This window comes from Anneissia japonica, unplaced genomic scaffold, assembly GCF_011630105.1.
Source record: "Anneissia japonica isolate Jap-2015-1 unplaced genomic scaffold, ASM1163010v1 scaffold9668_len1562885_cov226, whole genome shotgun sequence".
Taxonomy (NCBI): Eukaryota; Metazoa; Echinodermata; class Crinoidea; order Comatulida; family Comatulidae; genus Anneissia; species Anneissia japonica.
The window spans coordinates 1,161,836-1,183,742 of record NW_022711326.1 but is presented as its reverse complement, the minus strand read 5'-3'; the positions used below and the strand labels follow the sequence as shown (position 1 = coordinate 1,183,742).

At 31.3% G+C, this 21,907-nt stretch overlaps 2 protein-coding genes across 2 annotated transcripts in view; both read left to right on the top strand.

Moving 5' to 3' along the window:
* The window catches only part of LOC117107375 (cyclin-dependent kinase-like 1), a 38,041-nt gene extending 19,730 nt beyond the window's left edge, over window positions 1–18,311 (top strand). Inside the window, exons 3-10 of the mRNA XM_033249034.1 lie at window positions 407–528; window positions 1,386–1,458; window positions 2,414–2,504; window positions 10,259–10,456; window positions 11,358–11,440; window positions 11,802–11,846; window positions 12,159–12,314; window positions 12,670–18,311. Of these exons, the coding sequence (XP_033104925.1) occupies window positions 407–528; window positions 1,386–1,458; window positions 2,414–2,504; window positions 10,259–10,456; window positions 11,358–11,440; window positions 11,802–11,846; window positions 12,159–12,314; window positions 12,670–12,774 (873 nt within the window). The 3' untranslated portion in view covers window positions 12,775–18,311. The remainder of the gene's footprint in view (window positions 1–406; window positions 529–1,385; window positions 1,459–2,413; window positions 2,505–10,258; window positions 10,457–11,357; window positions 11,441–11,801; window positions 11,847–12,158; window positions 12,315–12,669) is intronic.
* Window positions 18,312–20,994: 2,683 nt separating this feature from the next.
* LOC117107369 lies at window positions 20,995–21,698 on the top strand. The gene is made up of 2 exons (XM_033249027.1): window positions 20,995–21,031; window positions 21,265–21,698. Exons 1-2 carry the CDS (start codon window positions 20,995–20,997, stop codon window positions 21,696–21,698), a joined length of 471 nt encoding a protein of 156 aa, XP_033104918.1.
* Window positions 21,699–21,907: the final 209 nt, after the last annotated feature.

Here is a 21,907-nt window from a genome sequence, read left to right as displayed (position 1 = left end):
GAGGGGTTTTTCCTAGGTCTTTTTTTTTTTTGCAGCTGGGAGGAGTAACTGTTTCCCCCCTCCCCACCATTTGGACTTAAACAACTGTTGTTGAAGTTGAATCGAGAAGGATTGAGTTTTAATATTGTTAATCTGTTGTTTCAGCATCATGCTTACTTACAAATCCAGTCAGAACATTCCAAGAGGGAATAGTACTCGAGTAGTAGTAGTAGTAGTCATTATATTTTGGTTGGTGTTGCTATATATTTTGTATGGTTAATCTGTGATTGTGCTATCGAAAGCACTAAATATTTCTTGAAGAAAATATACCAATATTATGATTATGTAATCCAAAGGAAATACATTTTATTGCATTTTACCAAAAATATAATGTACAAACTATTATTGGTTTTTTTTTTTCTTCCAGCAATTGAAACATGAAAATTTAGTGAACTTACTAGAAGTTTTCAGAAGGAAACGAAAGTTACACTTGGTGTTTGAATACTGTGAACACACAGTATTGAATGAGCTAGAGACTCATCCTAATGGGTAAGTAATGTATTAACAATTAGAAATATAATTAAAACATGAAAACTCGGGATATATTAGTTATCCTTGCTCAGTAACGAGGAATCGTATGATGATCTTGTGACGTAAGTGGCGTAGCACTTTATACTTGATAATCACTATCTGATGAGAATTGTTACTTATTTTAATTAATATTTTTAATCAACTTTACACTGTACACCATTACATCAACTTCCGAACATTCATTTCAGGAAAACTAATGAATAAATTACAATGAACAGTGATAATTCATATTTTCAATTATTAACCCCTTGATGATGACCTAAACAAAATTTTATTAAGACTTTGAATATCATTTGTACTAGTTACGTAAAATAATGAAGAATCGTTATATAATGGCAGTAGTTTTAATTGCTGCTCATCATCAATGATAATTAAATTTTCTCTTCATTTTCCAAATGTCAAGCTGGTATACATTCAAACTCTGGCATCATAAATGATAGGCTACAAACAACATTTGTAGGAAAGCTTGGACTAAAAATATACAGACTGATTTATGATTAGAAATATGCATTAAATGCAAATATTCTTGATAACATTGACCATCCTAGAGGAATAGGCAGAAACTTACTTGTTTTAATCTCCGATACCTATGGTATTTAATTTTTTAATAGGCAATTCTATGACAATATTATCCCAGTCATTAGGTTAAAACCCTTGAGAGAATACTGCATAATATATTGCAGTTAGATTTTTGGGGATAATTATTCTTGTCCAAGGACCCAAGTAGATGGGAAAATCTTTATTTGAACCCCTGTCCTTTAATTGGACTGCTTTTGCTGCTATTCCACATATTTATATTTTCTCTTTTTTTCTAGTGTGCCTGAGGATAGTTACAGGAGGATTATTTTCCAGACTTTAAAAGCTGTAAATTTTTGTCATACACATAATGTAAGTGGTAGACATCATGTCTACATTTGAAGGATAATCATAAAGAATAAAATGTGAAATAGAATGATGACAATAAATTATTTAAAGAGGATATTAATTTATATTTTATCATTGCCTTTCAATGTCAGAATGGATTATTAATAAATACTAATTCTATAAGAAAAACCCCTTACAAAAAAATACAAAAAAATCAAACCATACATGATAATGATTGTGGTGGGTATGCCAAAGGTTCGGGAATTATTAAGGCAAAGATGGTGTTATTTTTAGTGCTGATTGTGGTGGAGATGATGTTGGTGGTAGTGGTGATTATGATAATAAGGGTAGTTACCTTGCTGGTTGTGGTGATTGTACAAATGATAAATATCACAGAGACTATGGTTCTTGTGGTGGCAGTGATTATGCAAAGGTGGTGGTAGTGGTGAATATGGCATTGCTGACGATGGTAGGGATGATTGTGGCAGAGCTTATCATGATAGTATTAGTAGTCGTGAATATGATAGTCGTGAATATAGCAATGCCAATTATTTTGATGTCGATAATAATATTAGAGCAAATGATTATGATTATGGTTTCATGAAAACGATAAAATGTTAGTTAACGGTTGGAAATTTTTTTTTTTTTGTCATAATACATGATATCTATCAATCGATCAATTAGTAATTCTTATTCGTCCCACATGGGCAATTATAAAAAGTAGGACTGAATACATATGGATAATCAAAAAATATATACATGCAAAAACATAGTTTACATACAAAAGTAGGTATTATAATTTATGAACATAGTTTTCATACAAAAGTAGGTATTATAATTTATAAACATAGTTTACTTACAAAAGTAGTTATTATAATTTATAAACATAGTTTACTTACAAAAGTAGTTATTATAATTTATAAACATAGTTTACATACAAAAGTAGGTATTATAATTCATCCTAATTTTTATATTTCAGTGTATACATAGAGATGTAAAACCTGAGAATATCTTGCTGACGAAGGACGGCATTGTGAAATTGTGTGACTTTGGCTTTGCTCGTATCCTCAGTGAGTACAGTATATCCTTTTATTTTTACTGTACCATGTATAATTCATATCAACTTACTAAATATCCTTGAAATTTTATGTTGTAAATGCTGTATAAATTGATATATTATAAAGCGAGTCAATTGGCCAAGCAGTAAGGCAGGGGCGATGCTAACTACCGTATAGCCTTAAGATTGGCGCTGACTAGAGCCGCTTCTTGCACAGGGTTTGCTTGACGTAGAACCAAGTCTTCTCGGAAAGGACTTAAAAGGGAGGTACAGTGTACACATCTGACTTGTGTGCGCTTTAAAGAACCCTTTGTTAATTCATTGCAGTTCATGTGAACATAAAGCTACTAAGCGCCTCTAAGGTACATCCATGTGCTATTCAGCATGACAACATTGCAAGTAATCAATTCTCTCATACCCTTGATTTTAAAACTATAGTGTTGTACGCATGATAAAAGATATGACACCAGAAGTGCAGGTCATATTCTTGTCCAAGAGGCTCATTATGAACCCAGAACACAAGTGCTTTCTGGTTTGATAGCACCTATCCCACTAAGTAGGTGCATTTAAAAGGGAAGGGGCTGGCAACCTCACTCTGTAAGCTACTGGGAACCTACAATACTGGTACATTGGTAATGCTCTTTTAGTACTTTGTTGCATATAATCTACACATGAATTTATTATATATGTTATTGCTATTGTTCACTTACATTTTAAGAAAGATGAAATATGCTATACATTATCTCGAACTGTAGCTCTCAACAATATTTTGTTATTGAGTCTGATTGGTTGAGAGCATTATTGATAAACTACAATTGAAGACTCAGAGGACAGGTGGATTGAAGTTGGAGTGTAAAAGCTTTTTCTCTAATACATACCGTTATCCCAGGATTAGGTAGCATTTATTATTGCATTTTTACAAATGATTTAGAAAATTGATGTAGATAACAACAAATTGGTGGCGCTAGTGGCAGAACAATTGAACTGAAAGATGTTCCACCTTTAGTTACCTCAAGTAAATATAATAAAGAGTGTTAAACAGTCCCTTTAATGTTCACCTTTAGTTATCTCAAGTAAATAAAGAGGACAAGTGTGAAAAAGTCACCTTAATCTCCAAAGTTTAGTTATCTCAAATAAATATGATGATGGATATGAAACAGTCTTTTTATGTTCAACCTTTAGTTATCTCAAGTAGATGATGGGTGGAACAGTTCCTTTAATGTTCAACCTTTATTTCAAGTCAACACAGAAGTTTTGAATGTTTTCTTATTTGTTATAAAAATTATTACAATATTTATAGAGATATTCTCGAGGAAGTTTTATATTTGTAAAGATTAGGTTGTAAGTTTGTTATCTGGACAAATATTTTTGGATTCAGTTACAGAAAAATACATGCATTTAGAGACTAAATCCATCTACATTCTGCTTGTTTTTACAATGCAAGTTTTTGTTTGTGTAATGCTTTCTTTCTATATATATTATATTTTATTATACTTTATATTTTGATTTGTCATCTCTTTGAATTAAGATTTATTTATTGGATACATTCTTATGTTCAGGATCCCGCAATTAAAGCTTGCTTATTTTGTTTGTGAAATAAAATATACTTTGATACTTTGAAAATACTCTTAACAATAATTCTACTGAAAGTATATTTGTGTAATTGTTCATATTAAAGGAATATTGGCAATGAAATTTATTGTTACACAGTGGCAGAGTTAATTATGCAGTATTACATTAGCAAACAACCCTTTTTCATTTCTTCCTCTTAGTTATGGAATTCTCTGCTCCTGATATGGGAACAATTAAAATTCAAACTACATCTTTTTTCACATGACTTTTAGCATTTGCTATATATATAACAAATATTTTCATTAATATACACTTGCAAACCCACAATCCATTTAATAATAAAATACAAAAAGCATTTGAATTATACTAAACATTCCATAAAATTGCTCAAAGGCACATGGCATTTCACATTTTAATAACAACCTTGTAAAATGTGAACGAATAAAAAAGTACACACGGTTTAAATTTGATAAATGGAAAAATAAAAAGGCCAGATTTTAGTATCTAACACACTTTTTCCAATAACATTTCTTGATTAGATTACAACATCTAGGTTGTACACAAAAAATAATAACTATTTTGGAGGAATTTTTTAAGTAGATGTAAATTGTTGAGCACCTTCAGTATTATTAATACAGCTTCCCACTGAGCCGATGATTTGAAACACGTTTGAGTATGTCCTATTTAATCTTGTTATAATTTCATTGTGCTCTGCTCATACTAATGATGTTGTATCCAAGTTGCTGGGGTAACATCCGATTAAATGGCTGTTTTGACAATAAAAGTAATCGAAATGATTGTCATACGTAGATATCCACGTCAAAGATGGCGATGGATTCCAAATCACTCAATATTATGTACATTGATTAACTGAAAAGTATATTTGTAGGGCTGAACTATTGTATAAAAAGACAGTTAAATATACTGTATAGGTTAAAATTATAAAACTCCTACAACTTTCACTAAAATGTCATACCAATAATTTTAAGAAATAAAATACAGATCAAAATAATTAATTAAACGTTTCAGATATTTAAAAAAACATTTTTTGACATTGAATATTTTTTATGCCAAGGATATAGGAACAGTTTCATGAGCTTGTTAGTTTGTAAGATATTTGTTTTTATTATTTTCAATTAGTAAATATGTGTGGCCAGTTATTGATTTAATAGATATACTCTAGTGGATAGATGTTGTGTAGTCACTGAGTTACGTGAAACACAGACAGATAGGCATTCTAGAATAGTCTTAGGATTAGCTTAATTAGGTCCAGTTTCAACAGCTATACAATCATAAGATATAGTTTCAGTAATTAACATCTAATTCTGTTACCAAACAAGACCAGTTACGGTACATACAAATACACCCTACATTAGCTGCAAACTTGTATTAATAATTTAGCCATATCCTTGTCTACACTCTGATGTCATTCATCAACTTAGTTGATTAAAATATTCATATACAATTTAATATAACAATATAGATGTGAATATAGTTTTGTCATGTTCTTTGTAGCAGTGCTGAATTGCATACTAAACAAGTAGGTAACAAATTTATTTTAAAATAATTTCATCAAAAAAAGCATGACACGCATCAGAAAAGTACATTAAAAATGAAATAGTATCAAGAAATTTCCATTATAAAGAGCATTAGCCCATCAAAAGCCCAAGTATGAATGTTACAGTGTTAAAGTATAATATTAAAAAGTAAACTAAATGTTTTTAATTAAAAGTATTGATGTTTTTTTTTTTTTGCAATGAATAAAGCTATTTCTGATGGTTACAATTCATTAATTGATTGCTTCTGCACATAATACAGTGGATACAAAAAGATAAAGCAATTGCATTAGTACTTAACCCAATTATAGAGCGGCACAACGGTCATTATCGTCAGACATGATATTGATTCACGCATGTACTTTCCAATATCGTCTTGACTATTTTGCACTTGAGTTGCCGACAACAATCTAACACAGTTGGTACTAATTATTTATTTACGGCATGTAATTTACTTAATTGTTGTGTAGTGTTGGGTAAGACATATCCTTTAAAGGACATATTGTTTTCAACCTTCATAAAACAAAGTATAAAAATGATATGGTTGAAATTGAAATTAATAGTTTTTTCTGTATATTGAAACTTCCTTAATTCCTTGATAAAGTTTACTGTGGATTTGCAATCCCACACCACTATTCCCCAGCTCCATTTTTGATATTAAGGTGCTTATTTTTGTAGAGTATTTTTTTTAATACTTTTCCACTTCTGTTTCACAAATTTGCAACTGTTGAAAGAATTGCCAATCAGCTTGTACTTTCAGTGTTATGTGACGACAGCCTTCTTAGAAAAAGGTGGCGACGATGTGTATGGAAGACAACACACAAATTTTAGTAAACACAGCCATTAAAGTATTTACACAGAATGTAAAGCATACATTATCATATCTTCATATTTATCGTTGTCATCATCATTATTAACAGCATATCCAAAAAGCAAATCATCAACGTCAACAAAATGATGATAAGTATCATCATCATGAATAGTATTATGATCATCAATAACATCGTCACCATCATCAATAACTTCATTATCATCATCAATAACATTATCATCCCCATTATAAATAACAACATTATCATTATCATCAACATCGTCATTATCATACAGTAATATCATCCTTCATCATTATTGTAGTATCACTACGTAACCAATGTTGTCATCTTCACCACCATCATAATCATCATTACCATCTTCATCATCATTGTCATCATCATCAGTATCAACATTATTATTGCAAGTGCTAATGCTGTCATCATCATCATTGATATTATTATTATTATTCAGACAAAATGTGGAAGATATGAAGAGTGCAAAAAAAAAGAGTAAAGAAAAAATAAGTACCTAGATTCTACTATTAGTTTGTTTGAAGCCTATCTTCATTGGCATTATCATTTTCAACACTACCATAAGCATGTTCTTAACTGTCATCAACACATGATCACAATTTTTATCAACATGGTTGCTACCAATATAACTTTTAACGTTTTAAAAGATGGATTGTTAATCTGTTATGTATCTTTTAAGAATTTGTAATTTTCTTTTTTTATACTAGGTACAGGATTATATTAGGTTTTACAAATGAATTTTAGGTTTACAGTATTTATTAATTAAAATTTAGAAATATATATGCAAATTGTATCATCATTGTTAATATCATCATTGACATCTACTGTACCGCCATTGATGTAATTATGAATTATATCTTAGCTTATTAGAAGATCTGTGCCTATTGGTGTTAATATTTATTTTATTTTAAAAACTGGTAAACACATCCTGGCTAGTGGACATGTAATCATTATAGAATTTGAAGGATAGCTACAAGTTTTCCTATTAAATAAGACCTATCATAGCCTGTCAAGGCATGGACAAGATGATAAACTTGATAACTAATTTTGTGTTTAGATTAGGCGCAAAGTAAATTGATTTTCTTGATCTTCCTCCCTTGCATTGTTTACAAGTCATTTTCTACACAAAGCTGTGTTGACCCAGGATACAGGCTCTAGGGTCAAGGGGTCAGTGCTTCAAACCATCTCAGAAAATCATCTTGAGACTAAGTTGTTGCTTAGTTACAAAGTAGGAGATCTTTATTGCCATGCCTCGGGTTGATGTATGGCGTCAGCGAGCTCAGCTTATTTTAACCACTTCACTGAAATTTTGTTGGAAATGCATTTTAAGGTGTTCTTTGTACTACAGTAGGTAGCTATGTAATTGTAACATTAAATTTTCCCAAATAGATTATTAATAATTGGGGTCCAAAAGCAGAAATAAGGCTTTATAAATTCTGTTTTTGAATTTTTTTTTTTTTTTTATTTGTTTCAGATTCAACAACACACTATTAAGGGATGAAACAAATGATACCCTATAAACTTTTATTCCAAGGCTTTAGGGAATGGCATTTTTTATTATTTTGGAAGTTTGATCACAATAATCTCGTAACCACGTATTACAAGATGAAATGCTATATTTATAATGTTTACAGTAACATGAGTGATGACCCATAATACTTAGCAAGAATGTACTACCATGTCTAAATATAAATGGAGCTCTCGTCTTTAAATTCCATCCCATTAAAATAGATTGCTGGCAAATTCTTTAGCTAATTAATGACACTTAAAGTGTATTAAAACACTTTGTACTCCGGCAAGAGTAGGGGATAGCCTGCAGTGTATAGACCAATCAGCGCTACTTTACAAGTATATTGTACTGTACCTCTTTATATATTTATTTAATGACATCCTTAAAAAGTGTGTATTTATTAAACACTGTTTTCTATCTAATAATTGAACATTGAAAATATAAGAGTACATAAAACTATCAAAAAGATAACCATGAACCACATTACTGTCTGACATTAATTATAGCAAATGCGTTATCAAATTATTGAAATTGTATAGTAAATTTCTAGTACTAAGTTCACTTTCTGAAGTTCAATCCTTTCTGAATACTTTATTTGTATACTTATTTTATGTACGCTACTGAACATATATGATAACAATAAAGTTCATCTTTATCTTACTTATTGTTACACCTGCCAACATTCATGCATAATGCGCGAGTATCAGTCATTAACATCGACTTTTATGTCCCAGGTCTGGCTTGTATTATGCCACCCCAAAAAAATGTGTATAAAAGATAAAATATATAGGCCGATTGTACCCTAATATTCATAAAAAGTATGTGAATTCATTATTAAAATGTGTCTTGTGCATCGGATGTCAGCAAATTTGGCAGGAATATATTGGTCAAATATCACTGAAATTTTAATTTTTTTATGAATTGAAATAATATTTAAGTATTAAGATTGTATAATTTAGATTATTTTTACACACTCTAACCAAATGTAGTCAAGGTTTTATACAGAAGAAAATCTGATGTATCTATATGATTTTCAATGAAATATGATATGAATTGTGATTAATAAGAAATTCAATATGCATGTCATAAATATCAAAGCTCTTAAAGGAGGTATTTGGTGTCATCAGTAATGAGCATATCCATTATGAAATTTTGTTGCACTGCAGTATCTGCTGTGAATAAATAGTACATGTATTGTGATCATGAACTTTTGTGTTAAATTATTCATGTAGAATCAACTGTCATCACCTATTGTTTGAAAGGTTTGACAATGCCAGTATTTATTCTCCGTTCCTCCAAGTTCTCTTGCCTGCTCTAATTGATGCCTGACAAATATATTGTATGGATTAAGTTGTTGCTATGAATAGTTTTGTTGCATCTTACATTTGAAAGATGAGATAATTTTTGGAGCCAGTTTTATGTGTGCTTGTATTACATGATTATTAGATATACTACACACAGAGCAAAATATTGGTCGCATATTACACAGGTATTATTAGAAGTTGCAAGCTATAAATAACATGCTCATATTACAGAATATAATTAGAAAGAGACAAGAATACATAAGATGCTTAATTCCCATTTTTTGTTACATGAATCCTGGTTCCAGACAAATTTAACGACAAATATTTATCCATAATCTCATCAATCACTATTCATGATTGGAATTGTGAAAGGACACACAAAATATGCATTTTTTGTGGGTTCTTTTTTTTACATTAAAAAAAAAAGAAAGGGTGATAATGAGGAATTATTGCATTCATCAAAGAAAATAAAATGGTTAAAGTATGACTTGCAGTATCACAACTCCAAAATAGAATCAAGAAAATTTGTTAATGGTCTTGTGCTCTGTGAAATATGGTATTAATTTACTTTACAACCTTTTTTTGTAGCCTGTATCACACACTTAACATAAAACACCATAACTAATGAAGATATACATTGGCCTATAGTTTACGGTACACGATATTTTTTGTTACTAGCTGACATATAATCATAAATGGAAGGGAGACACTGTCACTTGTTGGATCGTATGAAATATATTAAGACGAATATTGTTATTCTTCTATACCATGTTTACCCTTAGATACTTAATTGTGTAATTTATATTTTTAACTGTTTGACTTGGGGCGAAGATTATGCTGTTATAACCACATTATTGTTATTATTTTGTGGTTGTTAAGATGAAGCTTTTATCACCCGTCAATTTTCATTCATTAGATTGGGAACTTAATCTCTTGGATGATGAATTCATATTAAATGTGTTTCGATCCTGTCACTTCAGATCCTGGTGACGAGTATACTGACTACGTAGCAACGAGATGGTACAGAGCTCCGGAACTACTTGTTGGCGACACCCAGTATGGACCGCCGGTCGATGTCTGGGCAATTGGGTGCGTGATGGCTGAATTGAGCAATGGCCAGCCGCTATGGCCTGGAAGGTCCGATGTGGACCAGCTCTATCTGATCAAAAAGACACTAGGTAAATATAGGTTTTAAAAGGATAACAGTTGTTAAGATATGGGGCTTACCACGCCAAAACAAGCATCTGTGACAAAAATATTGGAATTGACTTTTTAATATATTCATATTCTCCACATTATAAGCTTTAAAATGATGGGTCCTTGACTGGAATCCATTTACTATTTCCAAAGTAAAAGTATTGCGGCTTCTCTGTACTGAAGTACTCAATACTGCCACCTTCTTATAGTCATGTTCACATGTCTCCATCGATCGCGAGCGGTTGAGGCGCTGGGTCGTGAGTGAGATTGTGTTAGATAAAAAAAATGGCCAAACTGCATTCACTGCCGCTTTCGCTGCGATTTCTGATCCTAGGCCTGGGTGGAGGTGGCATCGACGATCCCCACATGCCATTTTTGGGTGTTCGCCGATGATCCAAATTCTGTGGTAAACCGGCCAGTTTGGGGCCCAAGATCCAAATTTATTCACCTCCTTTAGGTAAAACTGTTTTCTTAGGTCCTGCAGCTTTGTTTGGATTTGCCATGCCATCATCGGCGAGTGGCCTGGCACAAACTTGTTCACATGAAGAGCCGGCTCGTGAGCCAATCGTCCGCTTGCGAGAGACCTAAGACATGTGAACGCGGTATATGCCTATTACTCTGTTTAACAATTAGCAAAAGTAGGCTGGTTTTAAGACTTTCCTTTTGTGTGATTTAAAATGTAATTATTTGGGTTTTTTTTGGTTTGGTTTTTTATTATTATTTATTTAATCATGGTTTTAATTGCCCTTCTTTAATTTCTTTTTAATATATTGGGATACACCAGAAACTTGTAAATGCAAAAATGACATTTCATGCTGATTTTTTTTCTGTTTTTTATGTCCAAATACATCAGTATTGGTATTGAATGTTTTCTTATATTAGGTGATTTAATACCAAGACATATTCAAATATTTAGTACCAACCAGTTCTTTCAAGGTCTACAAATACCAGAACCCAAAACTCAGGTATAACAGTACTTATGATTTTAATATGTCAGCACATAATTTGATGTGTCAGATCATTGGATGTGTGAGAGTATAATTTTAATTTGTAAATGTATGGTTTTTATTTGTAAGAATTGTTTTTAAATTGTAAGAGCCAAATCTTGATTTGTGAAAACATGGTTTCTGTATGTGAAAGAAAGCATGATTTTTGTTTTTGAATTGTTTTGATTTTTACTCATATTTATTTCACAAGGTCATATACTTGTGGTGTGGATTTATTTGTTGACTATATTTTGATTTGTGAGACCGTATTTTTGGTTAACGTTTGTGAATGCATATCATTGTAATTTAAAACTTTCGGTCACTTTACTTCTTATTTTAGGAACCATTGGAAATGAAATTTCCCAAGTTATTAGATTTTCTGAAGGTATGTTTAATAATTAAAATGTTTTAATAATAAATAATAATAATAATAATAATTTTGGCTTATATAGCGCATTATGCTAAAGCCTCAATGCAATAAAGAATGTTAATATTGATAATAATGAACTCAAGTTTGCATGGGAGGTCAATAATTTAATGTGAACATTTATGCAAAAAACTTTATTTTGATGATTTAAGCTTCTCACTGTGATAGCGGAAAAGATAAAAAATAGAGAGGTTGACCCATAATCATTGAAAAATATGATGTCATGATCAATACAGACAGCTTCATAGTTTTGTTAAATTATTTTTTCAGTCTTGTCTTGAGATGGACCCAGCTAATCGAAAGAATTGTAAAGAATTGATGGACCTTGATTTTTTTGATGTTGTCCGAGAAGAGTTTGATGGAAAGCGTGCACAGCACAGGAGTTCACAACGAAGTCTGCTGCAATCTAAGCAAAGAGGAGATCGGGTAAGTGGCTCACATTAGGGAGCTTTCGATTTGCGTGACAATGTGACACTAGAACGGATTCACTCATGCATGACCATTCTAGAAAATAAATAACATATATAATAATGATAATACTAGATTAGTTAGTTCATATATTATCAAACTGTCTAATTTAGTTCCAAAGAAATTTCTTTCTAAAGCTTCCGGATTGGAATTCTAAATACTACATCGATGATGCCTTGATTAGATGGAAGTGGAGCACTTAAATTTATCTTATTGCTCAGTGGTGCATTTAAAAAATGCTAACATACACCTATATGTTATAAAGCTTTCGAATATATTAATTGCTCTTTTTTTTTTTTTTCCAATCTTTCAGTCTAGACTTCCTATTGTGCAACCTAAGAAAGTGAAGCCTCATGTAAAAGATTCTGAATCTAAGTCCAAACTGTACTCTCATCTGCCTCACATCTCCAATAATTGACTCGCTGTGCATCCTGTCCGTGTTAGTAAAGACACCCTTCAACTACATCTCCGAGGCTTCTCGGTAGCAGAGGATCCGCGTGGTGCTGCTGGAGCTGGTAACATCCGTGGTGACGGTCGTGAGACTAAACTGAGCATTAAAAGCGATGCTCCTCGTTTACAGCAGCCTCCCTGTATGTTACCGCGGGTCAAAAGCGGTGGCAACTGACCTATACTAGTAAAATTGGGGGACTTTATTTTTATGGTAGAACTGTGAATAAAAAATCCATATATATCTAATAATAAATCATATATATGTTCATTTTTGGACATATAGTTCATAAAGCAATGGTGAGTCAAAATTTTCCTGAAGTCAGGAACAATCAATTATCTTTTATATGAGGTGAGTTTCACATTGTAAAACTCGCATAATCTTTTTAGTGTTCATTAAGTATCTCACTCACAGACTACCAACAACACTCCTAAATTTTGTTTAACTTGATAGAAATGTTATTTTATAAAATATGAAAATTTAACAGAGAACAAATATTGACACTTATTCACAAAATGATGCGAACATAATACAGAAGTGTTTAGCATTGAAATAGAATTAGGCTATGTTCTCACATGGCTGCTAACGGTTAGTAGTCTGTACGAGAAAATCCCGATCCGGATACCAAAAATATGATGATCGAATCACTGGCCAATAAGAAACTGGAAATTGTAAACGCGTATGTGTGATTGGTTGATGATAGAAACGCGTTCAACTTGCTAACCGATAGCGCTGGCTAACCGTTAGTGGTATACTGCTAACGGTTAGATTATCAATTACATTGCATTTGAATCTGTCGGTTTCATTCGTACAGTAACCTAAAACATATGTACATCTTTCAAGATTTGATCTGTTTTAGTGTTTCTGTTACAAGTTTCTTAACTCATCATTAGTGTTACTACCTATCTGAGAAGCAAGTATATTTCCCTATCTAATAAACTGTATATTCTTTAATTGTACATTGTGAAAACCAACACTGTCTCTTTCCAAAAGCGGTCAGGATGCCGTAAACATATTGTTAAAGTGAATTCTAGAGATGAGTTTATTGCTGCGTAAGATGTATCTATGTTTAATATTACCTGCCATTATTATTCTTCAATAGAGCCTTTGCTGTATTTATAAATTTTAAAAACATTTGTAATTAGATTTTGTAAACGTGTGACAAGACTGTTTCAACTACAGTGACTGCAATTCATTTATCTGTTTTTTATTCTTATGTTAAAATACTTCTTTGAATGACATTGAAAAAAATATTCCTTCCTTGTAGTCATGTGACCTAATATTGATGTCTTCAATTATAATAATAAATATATATAAATAGTTATATCAGATTTATTATTTTGCAGTTTTATGAGCCAGTGTTGACCATTTAGGTCAGTTTGTGTGTCAAACATTCAAATATGGAAACATTAGTGAATTAGGTATGCAGCATGTTTATATTTTAATGTAATTTTTTCAGGATTAATGCTATTGTCACATGAGTACACAGGACAGCAATATTCAACCTGTCAAATATATTGTACTAACTCTGTATTTGAATGTATTGAAAGATAATTCTACAATTAGTAGTATTGTAAATATTGTATATTTTGCATGTTAAATAACAAGTATTAGTCTTTTTATTTAGATAGATTTTAAAATTACTATATAGCTGTTTTGACAGAAAAAAAAAATACCCAAAAAAAGATACTTTATGTAACAAAATTGACTTGGAATACTCTATTGCCTTTAGTGGTGGAACCTTATTTTTGTTTTCATAATCAACGATGATGATTTTGATTTGATTGGATTATTATGATAATCTGACAAATTTAATAATAAAGAGTCTAGCCGCTCTCCTACAAAACGTCTGGTCATCGTAGGATACCATATCCCTTGATATTGTTATCTTTTTACTGGATGGTTGACGTAGCATCTACAGCAGAATTTATTAAAATACAGATACCATTTGGTTGATATGAAACCATTTTTATTTCTGATTACTGGATTTGTCTGTTTTTAATTTAATATTATTTTGGCTTATTATTTAGTATTAAAATATGCATGCTTATCTGTTTCATGTCAATTATATCTTTATAAATTGGGAGTACATTTTCACTGAGAGGGTTTACTTAATGCTATTATGATAATGTATTTTCATATCAACCACACACAAAATTAACATAGGTTACCAACATGGTGTACTCAATGCTAAATACATTGTTTAGCATTCTATTGCCATATTTCTCTGGATGTGATATTATGTCTTCATTTCATGTCATTGATGATGTTGCTATTCTGTGTTATTGGCAGTGTCATTATTATCAGCTGATGTCATAATTTAATGAATTTATTAGAGATGTCATAATTTAATGAATTCCTTAGAGATGTCATCATTTAATTAATTCATTAAAGATGTCATAATTTAATGAATAAATTAGTGAGGTCAATGTCATTATTTTATGAATTCATTAGTGATGTCATCATTGCATGACTTCATTAGTGATGTCATCATTTTGTGAATTCATTGCTGTCATCATTTAATGAATTCATTAGGTATGTCATCATTTCATGAATTCATTAGTCATGTCATTATTTCATTAATTCATTAGTCATGTCATCATTTCATGTCGTTGATATTGTGTGTTATTGACAATGTCGTTATCAGCTGATGTATTCTCATTGATGATGTCGCTATTCAATGTCATTATTATCATTGCTGATAATTTATGTATTCATTATTGATGTCATCATATAATGAATTCATTATTAATGTCATTTAATGTATTCATTAGTGGTGTCATCTGTCATTTTATAACCAATGATGTCATTTCATGCCACATTAATTCATTTCTATCAACATCATCAAACCTAAGTGTTTGTCTTTGGATTGCTTATAGAAATATTATTTATTTATATTAAACTATTTTATTATTTTAACAATTTTGTTAAATTCAATGATAGTATGTAGCAATTCCCATGATTTATTTTGGATCATAATTTGGAAAATAATCAAGTTGCAGTCTTGTTGGCATAATACAGAATAATGTATTTTTTAAGAATTTGTTAATCATCATGATTAACGATTTTATTGAAGTTATTGTTTATTGTTACTATTATAGTATATTAATGTATATACAATTTTTTCAGACAAGAAGCACAAGAAGAAATTTAATTAAAACATATTTGTGTAGGCCTATTATATATTCATATACAATTTATTTTGATCAGGAAGCCTATATAGAAAGTTGATCAATAATTATAATAATAATATAATAATAATCAACAATTAATCAAATTTTGCAGAATGAGAATCAAAAGCAATCCAGTAGACATCAATAAGCAAGTCTCCTTATTAATCAAAATCTGTATTAATTTAGGTATTAGCTTATAAGCTATTAAAATATTTTATTCGGTTGATCTATTCAAAAAGCCAAATTCCTTATCTCTGTATCATCCTCTGTATCCATCTTCACATTTTATTTATTAGCAGTACTTGTTCTTTTGTTTATTTCTGTTGTGTAACCATAGTAATACCTTAGCAACATGGCTATATCTAATTTCTTTTGAGTTCCCCATTATATGTCTTGCATCAATTTAAGACCAACTTCAAATATCAGCCTAAGTTCATATTTAGAATAACATTGTCTTTTTCAACTGAGCCAAAAAATGAAAAAAAAAAAAGGATTCCCATCGATGAAAATTTAAATATCAATACCTATTGAATTGAAATTTAAACTACACAGTACAATAAAATTACTTGAAAGCTTGGTAAAATAGATCAACTTGTTTAAAAATAATAACATGTTGGTAACCAAGCAACTGGATCAGTTACACCAGTAATGAACGTAAAACATGGTAGCATTTGTTATAAATGTCCATTCATATTGTGAATGTTCTTAATTAATTTATATCCTCATAGACCTTTTTTTCTGATTTAAATACTTAGTTTCTGGATTTTCCTATCAATATGATTTTTTTTTATTAATGTTTTTTAACTTGCTCAGACATATATCAGTATTTCTTATTCATATTTGTTATTACTTTTATGTATTGTTCTATAACAATTTTTATTAAGGTAACAATATTTAAATTGAAATAATAATAATAATAATAATAATAATAAAAATAATAAATACTTTGATTATTATAAATCTACACTTCTTAATTATAATTAGATCACTGCTTCTATTAAATATAAACATCCATTCATTGTATTCAAGAGCAATAGCTAGGTCATCAGCTCAACTCTTGGTATACGGCTTCACTTCAAAAGAGCATTCACAAAAGCAGACATCAGTGTATTGAGCACGAACCATGCGATTCATGACCTTACGGTTAAAAATAGAAAGCATAACACAGGTACACACAACCGATACTATATTTATGAATGTTTATTACAACATGTACTCATACTACCACACAATTATTAATATATTTAGTTATAATTGTAACAACAAACAGTTTATTATTACTGAATATAGTAATGTATTCAGTAATAATAATAATTTTCACCTTCATTTATCAATCTGCCGCAGATTTATAATTGCGACAGGAATTTTTATTATATATTCTATAGGTATAATTTCTTAGTAAGTTTGTTTCAATTAATTTTTACTTGTTTCCAATCAAGAAAGACTCACCAAAATGCAACACCTTAAGTATGTTCTTAACTGTTGTATATATAATTATATCATAAAACCTATGAATTCTCTATCAGTGTTGTGTTGCTGCTATTCTTTTGAATTACATGTATTGCTAGATTGAATAGTATTTTGAGAAATATTATATTGTTAATTATACATAACATAAAATAACGTCTCATTATACAGACATTATATGAAATGTAGATGGGGAATACTGTTTGTAGATGGCAGTCTAACAACCAAGTCATCTTACTTACTTTTCAACAACATATCTTCTCTGTTTCTCTGTGTGTAAAATTGTGTAAAATATGACTATATAAAATGTAGATACAGCGTTAACTTAATTACTTACATTTTTTAGTTTATTTAATATGCATTTGGATTTTTAGATCTCTTGTTCAAGTTTGATCATAGAAAAGCAAGTTAGTTGTTTTAAGTTATGTGGAAAGTCATTTTTTTTAATTCCATTATTTTTTAGACAAAAAGGGGAATTGCTATAATTCTCGTAAACAGAATGTTTCTTTTTTTGTTTGGAGGAAGGCGGTGGTTATGCTATTTATTTGTATGTAAAGCAACTTGAATCAAATTTTGTATGTACATACCATATTTTGTTATGTTACATCCAGTAAATAATGTGTATCATTTTGTGCAAACCTTGGGTTATTACTGTTATAATAAGACTCTTAAATACATTTAATATAACATTGTAAGATATGTAATGATATGGCAAAAGATACCCATTAAGCAATTGGTCAGTTTTTTTGGGAGGTGGGGTAGGGTTCTAACTCAGAATGAGTTGATTTTGTTTCCTTATTTATGTTATAGAGGTTGAAATGCATGGCTAAATTGTAGAATTATTAAATGTTTTAACAGAAAATTGAATTTGGTGTATATGTGATGTCTCTCTTACCCTGTATGAGAGTATGTCAGTTTATATTGTTGTTGTGTTGTAGTAGTAGTTGTTGATATTATAATAGTAATAGTGTAGTTTTATAGCGCCATATCCATCTAACATAAGATGCTCAGGGCGTTTGATATGTGGACTAGGAACACGATCAGTGACTTTCTTCGCCCCTAAGGGTCCCTTCGTGTCTGTGCTACCCGGTAACCCGGTACCAGCAACTCTTGTCATCCACCACAGGGGCTGTCTGTTCCAGTACACCGGGATATCCCCCTACTCGTCTCGAAGGATATACTGGGTTCTTTATAGTGCACACGAGCCATTATATACACTGGGCCTACGTTTTATAGTCCATATCCGAGAAGACTTGTTCTACTACCAGAACCATAGGCAAGCATGTCGTTCGAACTAGCGCCGAAATTATGGCTGTAAGCTTGCAACATCCCTGCTAACCGCTCGGCCATTTGACTCACCATCATACAATTATCATTTTAGTTGTAATTATTATTATTATTATTGGTTTTATTATTACTTTTATTGATATTATATAATATTTTATTTTAATTATTTAATTTAGATTTTTTTCACACATGCCCAATATATAAATAGTTGTATAGGGGAAAAAAATTAAGAACAAGAACAAGAAGTCAGATTATGGGCAGAAAATGTTTTTAAAACTTAGCAGAATAGGAATGTAGCCAAGGGGTACCATTCAGTGACTAGCACTGACCATTAGGATTTACACTCTAAGGCTTTCCTTTTGAATTTCAATCCTGTTTGAAGGAGGTTAGATATGCATGTACACCATTATGGTCTCCAAGTTTTGATACTCGCCTTGATAGCGAGAGGCTATTGCTGAGACTTCCATAGTACTTTTTATCAGTTCAGTGCATAAGCCCCATTTTGAGGGCGTATATATATCCTATTCCCTAATTTATTTATTTAAGATTTCTCTAACCAGGGGTACCATTCAGTGACTAGCACTGATTTTCAAATAATCCCTGTTACATACAGTAAATGTAGCAATAATATACAGAAAATATGTTTACAAATGTGTAATTTAACAGTAGCAAGAACAAATGAAGCAGAAAAATGAAAACTTGAAAAACCAAAATATGCCTAATGCCTATTGCTAGCTCACGATTTTTTGGATACTCAATAAAGATCCCATGTGTCCGAATCTGAGAAAATATGAACTTATGCATGATCCCTAGGTACCATAATGTCAGAATCAGCAAGAAAACGATAATTTGGGAATATTTCATCCCTACAGTTGAAACACAGGGAGTAGTAGAGAATGGAATTGTACTGGTTACCAAAAAGGTAACATTGGTATTCTATTCAGGAGACAATACAGATGACTGACTGACTGACTGACTGTATGAACCGTATGTGTCAAAGAATACAAAACCACTGTAAAATAGAAGTGTCGAAAAATCGCCCAGTTTCGACAAAAATCATGAGTTTTGTCAAAACTTGCCTTTTTACCTTGGTCGTTTATTATTTGAAAACTAATATTTTGGTACGGTAATGGGAACATTTGAATCGAGAATTTGTTAAGTTTAGATAGAAGCGCCCTCTACAAATTTAAAATTTGTTGCATACCGTACTCGCGCGAATAAGCGCCCGGGCGCTTAAAATATTGTTTGCACTTTCTGAGGGCCGCTTATTCAAACGGGGCGCTTATAAAAACAGAGTGGGGGCGCTTATGGAAATCGAGGGGTTCTTATGGGAAATTATTAAATTCAAGAGGTACTTTTTGGATGAAAAAGGATTATATAAAGACATTACGAATGGTGGTTAGAAAAGATAATCGTCCAGAGAACATGGCTCATGACAAGAATGCGTGAATATTTAACAGCAAAATAGCAGATTCAGTTAGTGGTAGTGGGTAGTAGTTAGCTTGTAAGCCATCGGCCGATTGAAATTAGCAGGATGGAAGGATCATTGTATTTTTTCTTGAAAACTCAAATGAGAATGTGCTAAAGGTCGGAAAAAAAGAGGGGCAGGACTAGGCATAGACAAATATGTAAAAAGAGTAAAGTTGGAAATATACTGTCTGCCCAGGGACCGGAGATCTCATCTGTCCAAGAGAAATCTCCTCATTATGATATTGACCGAAGAAGAATGTGTTTCCACTCTACAGCTCAAATCATGCCAACAACCACAGTCCCAGGATTGATTTGATTATTGGCTTGCAAAAAAGGAAATCTTACGAGGGGGCGCTTATTCAAACGGGGCGCCTAAGGACATATTATTTCTGATAACACTGTTTCATTGGTTTTGTATATATGACCGCACCACAAGTGTGGAGGCGTGACATTTTTCTTTAAATTTTTTAGGGTTCAAGTAATTTTCATAGAATTTTGTTATGTCAATGTGTGTGAAAAACGACTTGATTTAAAATAAACTTAATCAACAAAATTAAAAACTTAACCAAATTTTAAAATCCTTATTTGAAATTTACTCAGAATTTTAGTACTGTAAAAAAGGAAAGGTACTAAATTTGTAAAAACAAGAAATATTAAAAATAAAAACAGAAAAACACAAATCAGTATCTTGCGATCAAGTATTTAGTTAGTTGAGCTTTGAAATCAGAAATGGTTGAGGATTGCTGAATTTGTATTGGAAGTTGTTCCCAAAGTCTTGGAAAAATTACAAAAGATGAATTTTAAAAAGGTATTGGTTTTGGCCTTCCAATGTATCAAACGCCCATCACACATAAGATTTCACACCATTTTGCCTAGAAGGTTTGACCCCCCTAATGTTGGTTAGGCCATGAAAGACATTGAAAAAATAAATGTATAATACCTTAAGCAGGCACTTGTCGGTAATAGGGATCAGCTGATAAAAACCTTCTAGACCAATTCCAAAATTCAAATTTGTTTATTTAAAGTCAGTGTTTTTATTCATATGTTTTTTTTTTCTTTTCAGATTCACTTACTTTGTCAGACGAAATTATTACTATGGGGTTTATAACCGACATGGCCAGCTCCCGAAGCAGAGCATTTGTCACCCATGTGCTTTCTATTTTGATGCCACTGGATAAATTTAAGGTGGTAAATGTTGGGGGGAGAAGTGTAGTGAACGAGCCATCAGTTCGTAACTTTAAATACAATATCAATTTAATTAGATTACGTGGGTCAAGTGAGGAGAACTCTCCAGTTAAACCAAACCCAGAACAGGAAATGATGGAAACTTGTGTAGTTAAATCTTGTGTACCAGATATTGTTGTCGAGAACATAAGTAAAGAAATTTTTATTGTTGAAGTTAAAAAAGGCCCGCTTTTACATGGCAGGTATATAAGCCAACTGAAATATATGCTTCTACCTACAGCGATTAAGTTAGGCTCAGCTGTGGGCTATTGATTTGTTCCAAGTTGGCAATTATAGTGAAATTCACATGTGAAGGAAACATGTTGAAGATACACAAACAAAATACACGTTCAGGAACACATGTCTTGTACATCTCCTGTTGGATCTTCATTCTATCATTAGAGGTGGGCTATAGAAGTAATCTTTTGTCCTTTTATACGTGCTGGGCATTATAAGGCGCCATGTTCCGAAATAAAACATTG

Coding starts and splice junctions, on each gene's coding strand:
- LOC117107369 (XM_033249027.1), top strand. CDS start 20,995: ATGAATTTTAAAAAGGTATTGGTTTTGGCCTTCCAAT. Junction 21,032..21,264: donor ATTGGTTTTGGCCTTCCAAT/GTATCAAACGCC, acceptor TTTTCTTTTCAG/ATTCACTTACTTTGTCAGAC.